General features: G+C 39.8%; 1 protein-coding gene across 4 annotated transcripts in view; it reads right to left on the minus strand.

Moving 5' to 3' along the window:
• The window catches only part of plch2a (phospholipase C, eta 2a), a 74472-nt gene that overhangs the window by 19936 nt on the left and 42219 nt on the right, over positions 1-12317 (minus strand). For all 4 annotated transcript variants that reach the window (XM_061266866.1, XM_061266871.1, XM_061266864.1 and 1 more), the window contains 3 exons: positions 1665-1811; positions 441-684; positions 202-331 (listed from right to left, as the gene is read on the minus strand). In XM_061266866.1, coding sequence (XP_061122850.1) covers positions 202-331; positions 441-684; positions 1665-1811 — 521 coding nt within the window. The remainder of the gene's footprint in view (positions 1-201; positions 332-440; positions 685-1664; positions 1812-12317) is intronic.

Below are 12317 nucleotides of genomic sequence, written 5' to 3' on the forward strand. Positions count from 1 at the left end.
GCCCCAGGGCCTTGTATTTGACACTGATAGTACTGGTAAAACAAAAAAAAACCATTGTTAATAAGCCGTTACCCTCACCCCTTACAAAAAAAATAATAATCAGAATTTGTATGCGTAATTCTGCAAATCTTTCTATGAACTCAATAATGACAAAAACTGAAGACATACATACATATCAGAAAATAACATTTGCTACCGTACCTTAAACATCTGTTTGACCTTTTGCCGAGGAAGGTTGACGTTGAGTTTATGCAGAAGCTGGAGGACTTCGCTGATGCTTAAACTCCCATCGCCGTTCTTATCAGCCTCTGTGAAGGTCTGTTTGAGCCACGTGATATCAAGCAAAGTTAAAGAAAGTTTGCATTGAGAAATGTACCGTCTATTGTTATGCATGAATGCCGCTATTAAAAAGAAGTCACGATCGATATCTCAAAGGATATTGGTCTCGAGTACGTTGCCTCTTGGCCAGGCTGTCCTCGTCACTGATACCAGCCATCAGGTACTTCAGGCCTGTGATCCAAGTCCGCGCTTCCTCACCGATACCAGACACCAGATCAAGTGACTCCATGTGCTCTCCGTAGTACAACGTGAAGCAACAGTTGGGGTCAAAGCTGCCCTCAGCATAACGCTGGAAGATCTCAGACTGTTTACCCTCACAGACTTCCCGTATGGAATCAATCGAGACTGGTGCAGGAAGTAGAAAGAGAAAGAAACATTCAACAGACCAGTTACCAGAAATATTTTGCAAAACAGTGTGGGTAGAATGTCTTTATTAGATTAAATCTGATGAATAATTAAATCAATTTAATCTTATTAAATCTGAGAGAGGGTGAGAAAGAAAAAAGAGAACTGAGCCTCTATGAGGAACAAATCTGAGAAGCAGCTGCTGCACACTTTTGGAGAACATCAAAGCTACCTCATGCACCAAATCCTCTTTTACAGTGAATACTGCAGTCTTCACCACTTGTACACCAGTTGCCAAGAGCGTATATAAACGTTCAGAGTGAGTAAACACGCAATTTAACACCTGCTGTTTGGGATCTTTGTAAAAGACGGGCATTTTAGGTCCACTGTGACATGCCCACCAGCAACTGATGCAAGATGGAAACTCAATGAGGAAATCTTAGTAAATCAGACTCGTAGGCTTATTCATTATAATTTTATAATACTATGGGATTCTATTTTAAGTCTATCTGTTTCAGTGTTTGTTCTCTTGTTTGTTACAAATAAGAAATTGCCTGACTTACACCACATCCAAGTTACAAATAAATAATAAAAAGAAGTCTGCACTGTTGATCTCGTGTTATTTATATCTTCTGATGTGCAACTTTTTTAGCCTACAGCAGAGTAAAACAACTACTGCGATGCAGAACAAAAAAAAATTGCAATATGCTAAACTGCCATTTCTCGTTCGTGGTGTCAATATACCCCCCCAGATGGGTTATGAAATGGACTCTGAAATCAAATTCATGTATCTACAGTAGTTAACGCCCTTTCTATTTAATCTACACTAAATGAAATGTCAACAGTTCAAAAACAATCAACAAAATAAATCAAAATAATGGATATTAGCCCCTTTAAATACTGCACTTTTCGCCACAATTTGCGGCATAAATATGGGTGTGATTACAAATCGGCTACAATTAAGGGAAAACGACACTCACTCTTAGCTTTTTCATTCTTGCGTGATGGCCTCCAGCGGATGCAGGATTTGTGTTCGTCCAGATAGAAGAAGCGCACCAGTCCCTTGGAGCTGCCACGAAGCTTCACCATCTGGGTACCCATCTGCATGGAGCTCATACATTTCTCCACTGGGGGAAAAAAACAAACAGACAAAACAGAATGTTGAAAAAGATGATAAGCTGACAATTGGGAAAAAACACTCAATGCACATGAGCCATTTTGTTTGTTTTATGCAGGGAATTGCATTGTCATGTAAGTCACTGTCAAAACATTTTTTGTGGGGGGAAATCAACACTTATATTATTTTCAGGTGAAATGATAAGTAACCCCACATGAAGCTAATAGTGTGGTATCCAGTAGTGGAATAGCTACAAGCCTGAGGGTTGCAAGGCATGTGGCCTTCACAATAACTGTCAAGTGTCTGTCACATTCCAGCAAGCATGCGGCAAATCTGACATCCTCAGAAAGTGGCACAAATCCAAAGAAAGGATAGCCAACTCCGATGACCTTTCACAGGTCTCAGCTCACATCAATGGAGTGAAAATGATGTTTGAGCTACAGTTTTAGACTAAATTAAACCAAGAGTGGATTGTCTTTGAATGGATCAATCATGATGAATTTGTTGCAGATGGATTAATCAAGAGAAACCGTGCTTGGAATGCCATTGACTAAATAACGCAGACAAAAAAGAAGTATCAAATGGGGGCAAGTAAACTTGTGTCTCTGCTGCACCGCCGTGCCACAGTAACAAGGCTAATGCACAGAACAATAACATTCCCCCCAGCAGAAAATATTATCCGAAACATCCATCATGAAATATTTCCAAGGAGAAATGATATTCTAATTACAACTGGATTTACTTTAAAAAGAAATGAAATGTAGCCTGAGGCAAAACTTTACAGTGACATGCACAAGCCAGCTGTAGCGACATAAAACAAATTCTGCATAACGTCAACATGTCATATTCAGATGACAGGCAGCCCAATGACAGGCAGTCTAGCCGCTGAAAACACACATGGCATGAGTATTATGCCTACATTTTTTCTTGACACCTGCACAAAATTGGCAAACAAAATATTAACATAGAAAGCAGATGAGATTTGATCTTGGACACAAATCCAACAATCAAGTCTCTCGTCCCAAATTAGTTTGGCTATTCATCTGTCATTGGGGACAGTTTGGTGGAGTGACACTGATGCGACCTCAGATATCCATGTTACAACCACAGCCTGTTGCGAGAATTAATACTGAAGCTAACCCAGTGCCCTGGGCAAATTCATCACAGGGTGCCAAGCGAAACGAACCAGAAATGAACACGCTGCCAGACAAAACATCCATCTCGAAAATGATCCATCTACCACTGTGTGATGTCTGGCATTGAAAACAAAACCAACAGGATAGATTAAACCACCAACATCTCAGCCCAAATGATTCACAGATGAGGAAACAAAGAAAGTTTAACTCCCATCTACTGTAAATTAACCAATTCCCTGCCAGCCCAGTTAAAATTGATCTTTGACGTCTATAGCCGTCAATGGTAGTGAATGAGTTAGTTAACAGGACAGCTTCTTGAGAATACACTGTTTCCATATAAAGACATGACCTATATGGACTCATTTGAATGATCTGCTTGAAGCCATAAGCTGTCGTGGTTACGAGAAGGACTTAAAATCAGGACGCAGACACTACGTAGCTAGCTTTGGCTAAAACCAGGTTAGAAGTTTGGCTTCCTCTGTTGATGGAAGGATGCCTCGGGCCAAGTAGACCTTGTTAAGTGACTCTAGTCCACACGATCAGGGCACCAGGTTAAGCTTGAGGGATTGCCTGCAAGCCATATGGCGCTGACCCAATGCACAAGCAGGTGATCTCGATGTTTGGTACTGACGTAAAAAGCAGAAGCCTAATGACATACTTTACTGTTCAACAACATATTTAAAAAAACAATAAAGGAGAGACAATACCAGGGTCATGACCGACATCAAAATCGGTGCATGATATAAAAAGAGTCTTAATTGACAAAGTTGGGTGATAGCTGACCTCTTTTGAGTAATCTCACCAGCAGACAAACAGACCAGCTGGCAGCTTGTGACCTGGATTGGTTACACCGTGAATTACACTCTTGTCGGTTTGCCAAACACAGAACATGGGGATCACAACTTATTTCTCGATCCATCAGATTAGTTGCATGTAACATGCTGTATAAGAATGATAAAAACATTATTAAAAGCTTTCCCTAGTGTAATTAGATTATTTATGGCGTTTTGGTCAGACAATGAGGCAATAACGTGTCCGAAACCGAAAATACCGCAAGACATCTTAGAGACAAAGAAAATTGCAAGCCGGATGTTGGGTAAGATGTAAGCTAAACGTAAAGTCAAGTTTATCAGCCATAAAATGATTTTGATGCACAAAATACACTTCCCGTTAAAGAGAGACCACAGAAGCTCGGGTTCACGGAATCCAAGCCTGGTACAGAATGCAGAGGGTTTGTGCTGAAACCATCAATCATACTTGTCTTACCCATGTAGCCAAGCCTCCACTTTGAGAAGGCCACAATGCTGCTGCCTATCCAGAAGAACTCATCCACCACGTATGATGATTTAGATTCCGCCACTTTCTTGTCTTTGACGGAGAAGGCTCCTTTAGCTGGAGGTCCGGGTATGTCAACAGTGGCCACGGCAGCTGAGCACATCATGGCCGAAGACATCGGGCCAATGGACAAGAAGTTGCCCTTCTTGTGGACACTCATCGAAACGATTCAAACGAGCTGATTATTCTCTCAATCATCCGTCTTCTAAAAGGACTATTTTATTGGATCTGTTCAATCAGCATGTCGTTTGTCATCCGTAGGGGGGTTGGATTCCATTTTCAATGTACAATCCACAGGAAGCCTGCCTCTCACTGACTGTTTGGAATCAACAGTTGGTCAATAATCCTGTAATGTTATTGCCGCGGCAACCCTCCTTATTGCACTGCCATCCCCTAATATTCATCCATCGCAAAGACCCGCAAGTAGAGAAAAAGCCGCTGCAGCAGTTTGTTGTCAAATCAGCAATTTATCTCCATTCCTGTGCCATTATTTTCCTTGACCTGAAACCAGGAGTGCCAGAACTGCTGAGGTCTTCTGAAAGTAGAGGCTGTGTCAGGCAGGTAGCTGCAACTACAACCTGTGAGGCAGTGGGTGGAAATCCTAAATCCCTTTAGAGCCATAATCCCAGTCGAGGAGATTTGCAAATGGTGTGGATTGAAACAGAATGACCCACAGGGAAAAAGACAGTCAAGAGGCTAGCTCCGATTTAAAAGGAATAAAACCTTAATTTAAGGATCACAAAGGTTTTTAAAGGTTTGTGGACATAACATTTCTTTGAACCATAATCCACTCTGAATAATCTTATAAAGACTTTTAAAGTATTTTCGCATTTTAAACACCAGTCTTCTTTTTTTTCTTGTGTGGCTTCATATCCATTAGGAGTACTTTTTGCAGATTCATTAAATCATATATTATCAGTCAAAGGGTTTTTGCATTCATCATAAATGGAAATGGCAGGTGTCTGAATGAATGAGTCATGATATTCAAGTCCACTACTTTCCTGATATTTTCCTTTCCATGTTAAAGCAGCACAGCACCCGCCGTGTCACAAGCATCTATTGTTGACTGAAACAGGTCAGGGTGGGATACGCTAGTCTGAGCACGTTGAATGGTGTCAAAATGTATTAGAACTCTGGAGAAAGAGTACCACAAAAACCACAGTTGCGAGGTATAAATTGGATTTACAAGAACGTAAAGTAGGTAGGATATGAAGGTAATTTCACCGAATATTAAATAAGGCTCCACATTGGTCAACCAAAGATCAAGCAGCTTACAATTTCCTCTCTATTATATCAATTTGTCAGATTGTTTCAATGATTCAGCCAATGCCTGAAATGACCCAATATGACACTTTCTCATTTCGCCCCATTTGAGTTACTTGAGCACTTTGTGGATTTCGACGTCTTTGCTCATCCACAACAAAGTTCCATAGAGACTGGCCAATTTTATTTATTTGACGGGTGGGGTTTGTATCACACACACACAAATATGACCTCCTTGCAGAACACAAAAGGTCTAAATTTAGACTACACACTTAAAGCGACCCAATTCCCATTTCTTTTCTCCCATGGCGCCGTTTGTATGCCATAGCAAAGTAAGTTTAAAACAAAGTAAAACAATTAAAACAAATGGTATCTTCTGAATAGGAATGAGGAATTCTGAAATGAACAACACTGTCCAATTACTCAATATTGCTCAACAATGCAAGTAAAAACAAAATCTGACCCTTAGAAGAAAATTAAATATTTCCTTTTAGCACAACATTGTATTTCAAGCACCATCAATAATAATAGTATCAGCATTAAAAAAAAATCTGTAAAAGAACTACCAATTGGTTTAATAACCATTTTAAAAACATGACAAAATCATGCTTTCCGATTACCAATGCATTTTATTTAGTGCAACAACTGCATCTTGCACAGGACTACAGTTCAATTTTCTCCAGATCATTCTGTATGCATGTGTAGATTTTCAGTTAATTGTTTTTTTAATAGCTGTGAGTCTGCAAATCACAATCCAGTACATGATACTTGTAGCATCCATGATGTCACCAGAGTGTGTCTCTGGCACGTTGTCAACATTGACAGCAGCAGCAGCAGGAGTCTGAGCACCCGTTCACAAGCCAAATGCCAAATCGAATTCAGACAATACATCATCGGTGAAAAAACAAACAAGGTCACTGCAAAGGCTGACACTATTTTTTATTTTATTTTTAAACAATTAACATTGTGGTGACACATCGCAGAGTGTACCACACTCAAAACAGACATTTCATTAAAAATATATTTAAACATGGATATTTGTTGCATGCAGCTATGAAAATACATTAAATAAAACTAATGTCTCCAAATAATAATATTCAGAAATTGATCCACGTTTCATCAGTTCAACTTAAAAGAAGACACACTGTAACCTTCATATTCATCCAATCTTTGCGCATAAGAGACAAAACAAATGATGTGATGTGATCTTATGAGACACAAATAAACACCCCCTGTAGTCAATTAAAGTCACACAAGCAGAGTGATGATTCCAATGAAAATTCTGCTCACAAACACAACACACACTAAACTCTGAACGTCATCAGGGTAGCATGATGACAGGATTCATTTAGAGCACTCTGCTCAAAGTTGTCTGGAAGTGGGACACCACCACCATTAAATCGTCTCTGTCCAATTAAGGATTCTGTCACCAGCGAGTGCTAAACACGGTTTTACCTTCCCACTGTTATCTATAATTAAAGAGAGGTCGGGACTGACCTGAAATAGTGGAAGGATCTGGATCAGCAGAGCCGTTCTGGAGTGTGGAGCAGACTGCGATCCATTATGCTGTCACTTTTTGAAAACACGCTAGCCAACATTCTCCCAGTTAAATCACAACTCATTGTCCGTATTTTCATTCACGAAATTAAGCGATTAATGCACGTTTGAACGCGGTGAAGCAAAATACTTCCGCATATTGAAGGCTCATCTGAATTCATCGAGTCATAATAATGGCAAGTGCTCAAAACAATTTATAGACAACTCACCACGCCCACCAGGTTTGCCTTTTTTGCTTTTTCCAGATCGACATTTTGAAGCGCTCTTTTCAAAAAGTAGGCCAAAATACGATTTACTGCGCAGTTTTCTGATTTTGTTCCAAGTAATGTAAATATGAATTTTCGACGGCCTGTCGCTGTGAAACCAACGCATCATTGGGTTGACACATACACACCCTTCCATGACGTCATGACCTTGGAGGCACAAGCACGTGCAACTCACAAGTAAGACTTATTCTCATACAAAAAAACGGTGTACGTCTTCTACGATTTACCAGCTCGTCAAGTATTCACTCTCACGTCCACACCGACATTTAATTTACTCTGTCTTCTTTTTAGCAGGACCATGGGAGGAAGAAGGCATACGAGAACATGCAAACTCCACAAGACCAGAATCTACCCCAAGACAAAAAAAAAAAAAACAAGGCTTAAACCCAGATAGTTCATTTCACAGTCGTTATTTTACCTTGTTATTTTCATTAAAGTCCTTCAGGGGCACGAGTACTTGACCATTAAAGTAGACCAATGGACAAATATTGCCTTCAAATCTGATTGCAGTTGATGATCAATGAAAATGTCCACTGTGGGTTTGTCAGATTTTGTTACATTGATTTTCTTGCAGAAATGTGTGAGCTTCCAATGGATGTGTGCTGGCCTTGGTGCTGAACGCTTCTGAAACTAATTCAGCTAAAAAGGTCAACAATGGCCACACGTCTGGTCTAGCCATCAAACACTTCAAGTAGAAGAGCATAGAAATTGATGTTCAAACATGTATAGAACTACTGTGTATGATGTTTTGAAGTCAATAGGACATAGAGTAGCTATCATAATGATATTCGGAGCCCAAAAACAAATGTAATTTTAATGACAGTATTGTTTTCAAAAAATGAACATCTTCAAAAAAAAAATCAACTGTACACTTATGTTCAAGGAAAGTTACACTTCTAACAAATTTTACTTTTTCTATCAAAACTAATGCAAATGTATGGGGAGAGGAGGGCGGGTTGAAACAAACTCCCTTTCTCCCTCTCTCAGCAGCTATAAATAAAACACCGCGGCACATTTCATGAATCTCTGGATGAACGCAGGACATATCAGGGGCAGACCAGCTCAGTCTGTGGCGATGTACTGTCCTATAATCATTTTAGGTAGCAGATTAGTAGACTAATGGATCATGTAATAAAGATGACAATTAATCACTTTCTAATGCATGGAAAAAAGGGGTTGGACAAACGATTTCCTTCTTTAGTGGTGACAACACTATTTCCCCAGTTGTTGTTTTTTTTTAACAACCAGTGAACAACTTGTTTCCATTGTTTTGGGCACTGAATGAGCGTAACCATGTGTGCAGTCACCAAAACGTGTAAGAGTGCCAGATGGCATGGTGGCACAGAGAAGGCAGAGGCCTGCTGGTTATCTCTGCAGGGGAAATGATCCCAGCTTGTGTGTGTTAGGAAGTGTGCAGGAGATTAGCTTCTGCAGAATTCCCTAAAACAGTCTGATGTTTTAGGGGATGCACGGTAGGTGGCCAATTGGGGGCAGGAACAAAAGGTTCAGTTGTGTAAATTTGGTCTCAAACGTCTGTTGACACTTTGACTAAAAAAATTAAGACTGCAGGTGTTCCAAAGTATTTTGTCTAAGACCCGCCAAAATAAAAAAAATAGGCACACGAAAGATGGTGGCAAGCTACATGTATATAAAAAAAAGCTAATCACGGATTAGACATTTAATTGTATAATATAAATCACAATTATCACCAATGATGACCTTTTCCAGATAATGGTTGTAACAAATTCATAGTAGTTTTGTGAGTCTGACTTGTTCACATCAGACAGCAACAGTTATCACAACTATCTATTTATTTGATACGTTGTAGCACTTGTCCTCATTAGGGCTGCTGGTGCGCTGCTGCTACTGCAGGATCCTAATCCAATACATCACCAACCACTGCGACCCAATAATTAGCGATGGCCGGGCCCAAAATGGTTGCTGCGTCAGTATTTATGACCACAACAGCCTTATGTATGGATCTGTGTACTCCATGGCTTTGGGATATACAAAATAGATTCCCCCCCGCTTTTAACTAATTAATTTTGCCTTACTAAAAAATACAAAGGGCAGGAGGTCCATAATCATGATGTTTGTGAAATGTCTCCATTGAACATTTTTAACAGACAATTTTAATGTATATTTGATTCTCTTCAACGACCATCACCATATTGCTTCAGACCCGCAAACCTTGTCATATTCAAATCAAATCCCGTCTATGATGTAACGAGAAAACAAGATTCAATAACGCCCAATAAAAGGTGTTAAAGCCTAATTAAAGCTGTTCTCCCAAACACTGAATAAATCATTGTGTGAGTTGAAAGGCAGTTGCCGTGATAATTGGAACCGCTGTGATTCTGTCCTCAATTGGATAAGCATTTAAACAGAGAATGATGCATTTGAAGTTTTGCTGTTTGTTTTATATATATATATATTTCTTATAAGGTTTAGGTGCAACTTTAACAAGTTGCTTAATAAGAAACAATATTTAGACACGTCACTCTGACATCAAGTCATAAAGTTGGTGAAACAGAAAGTCATCTGTGAAAATAATGAAATACCTTGAAAGCTGAACACAACAACTGCAACGACAAGGTCACTACAATTATATTTGGCATATCTTATTTGACACGCACATTAGTAACCTTGTTGCAAAGTCAACAGGCTGTCGCTTGAGAGAGGAAAGTTGCCGAGTGGAAGCCCACCGAGACGTGTGAGGAACGGGAACAGTCGGCCATGTGTGAGCAGTGAACGCGCGGGCGTCCCTCTGCTCTGATAGTTTTCATTCACACATACGACTAATTGCGTGCCATGGCAAATTCTATTGACCCACGCATCAATCATTTTACAACTCTTTGCAAGCCAACATTGCTTCATTCGTTTTGCTGTCCCTGCAGGCACATCTCTGATGACAAAAAGAACGTTTTGACATTAACTCCCATGTAGAGGCCTTGTGATGACTGCACATGGAAGACAGGGAAGTGAAAATGTTTCCTTTAATCAAACTCAAAATGAGTAAAAGAACCATTTGGCATTTCTTTGGTCCTTTGACATTTCAACCACGCTCTCTTATATACAGCAGCGTACATGAGTCTTTGCATTTGAACATGAACAGAACTAAAATGATCTTTGTTTCTATTTATTTTTTTGCCTGGTCAATGTGTTCCTCAGTTTTACAAATTTGGTTGTCTTTTGCTTTTCATTGTTTTTAATTTTGCTGAGTCTGGATTTGGCGTCTTCACACGTTTCTTGCCATAAGGACAGAATATGACAACAAACGCCTACTTGTACACCACAACTTCTGTCAAGAAAAGAAATCCATGAGCTAAATTAGGGAAAATAACATTAGATATTGATCAAGCCTAACCAACACAGCTTTTCTTACTCGTAAACAAACCAACAAACATGCCACATGAAAACTCTAAATGCTCTAAGGCTCTTCGGTTTAATTCCACTCACAGAATTCAGCAAGCTCAAGATTTTAAGATGTATTCCTCCACAATGGAAATGATTAAGACAGTTTGTTCTACATTTTCAAGTACCACCACTATAATAATGAGCAAGTGTTTACCTGTTCCAGAGCTGTTTGCCATCATGACCTCCTTCAAGTTTTCACATTTTAAAAACTCCACGTGAGCCCGTGGTTTGCTTTTGGTAGAAGCAAAACTCAGCCGGAGATGAGAATCGAGTCTCTTATTGTAATACCCTCCGTTTGCTGGTTTTTGTTTCAGCACTTGAGGTCTTCAAACATGTCTCGTGGTCAACCGATGCATTCATGTCACAAAGCTGCTAATGAAAAATCGGCAAGGCTTACGGAGCTACAGCTTCCAGGTATTGCGACATATTCAGTGAGGTGTGAGAAACCCTTCTCACCTAGAACTCTTTCATTTAAAGCCTCAATATTTTTCCATATTTTTTCCCCCACTTATTCCTGATGTCCACTTGGCCAAGTTCTTTGTTGAACCTACTCAATATATTAGCTGTAGGTCCATGAAAGCAAGGCAGCGAAAAACCATAGCGAGATGTGCAGACGGCAAATAAATCCAGTGAACGTCTGTCAAGAGTGTGAAGAGTACCGTCATTTTCGGACTATAAGTCGCGTTTTTTTTCATAGTTTGGGTGGGGGGGGGGGGGGCGACTTATACTCAGGAGCGACTTGTATACATATATATGTTTTTTTTTCACTTTTTTGGGCATTTTATGGCTGGTGCGACTTATACTCCGGTGCGACTTATAGTCCGAAAATTACGGTACTTGAATTCAAAATCTGGATAAAGTGTGTTTTCCCCACATTCCATAAAACATGCATGTTTCATTGACAACTTGGTGTGTAACTGAGTGTAAATATGACCAGTCCAGTGTAAAGTTCAGGTAGTACCCAAAGTCAGTTCGGATAGACCTCAGTTCACCCGAATGAGGACAAGCAGTACAGAAAATGGATAGATATAATAATAATAATAAAGTGCCTGCCAAGGACGCTTAAATGGAACACCAATGAATATGCAATGCAGTAAATGTACTTGGTTGGTTGCATGAATAGCCTCTAATGAAAAATAGTCGGCCAGACCACAAAATAATAACGCATTCCAACATTTCAATGTGGGACCTTGAATGTCAGTGTCAGTAGTTTCAACCTGAGGTTGAAAGGTGGTGCCATGATGAATTAATCAGTAGATAGTACTAAAAATACATTATTTTCATCACTTGATAAAAATGCCAATTACTGAATACATTTTCATCATAACCAATGAAGGACAATGTTGTGGAGCATGTAGATCGTAACGTCTGTCATAATCGGAGCGTTGGCTTTCAGATCTTGTCTCAGGCCTTTCTGTGTGCAGTCAGCAAGTTCTTCCTGTGGTAGCGTGGGTTTTCGCAAGGTATGCCAGCTTCCTCCCACATTCTAAAGGCATGCATGCAGGTTAATTCACCTACAGTATCGCTCAATTGCCCTTACAG

The sequence above is a fragment of the Syngnathus typhle genome, linkage group LG2 (assembly GCF_033458585.1).
Source record: "Syngnathus typhle isolate RoL2023-S1 ecotype Sweden linkage group LG2, RoL_Styp_1.0, whole genome shotgun sequence".
NCBI classification, from domain to species: Eukaryota; Metazoa; Chordata; class Actinopteri; order Syngnathiformes; family Syngnathidae; genus Syngnathus; species Syngnathus typhle.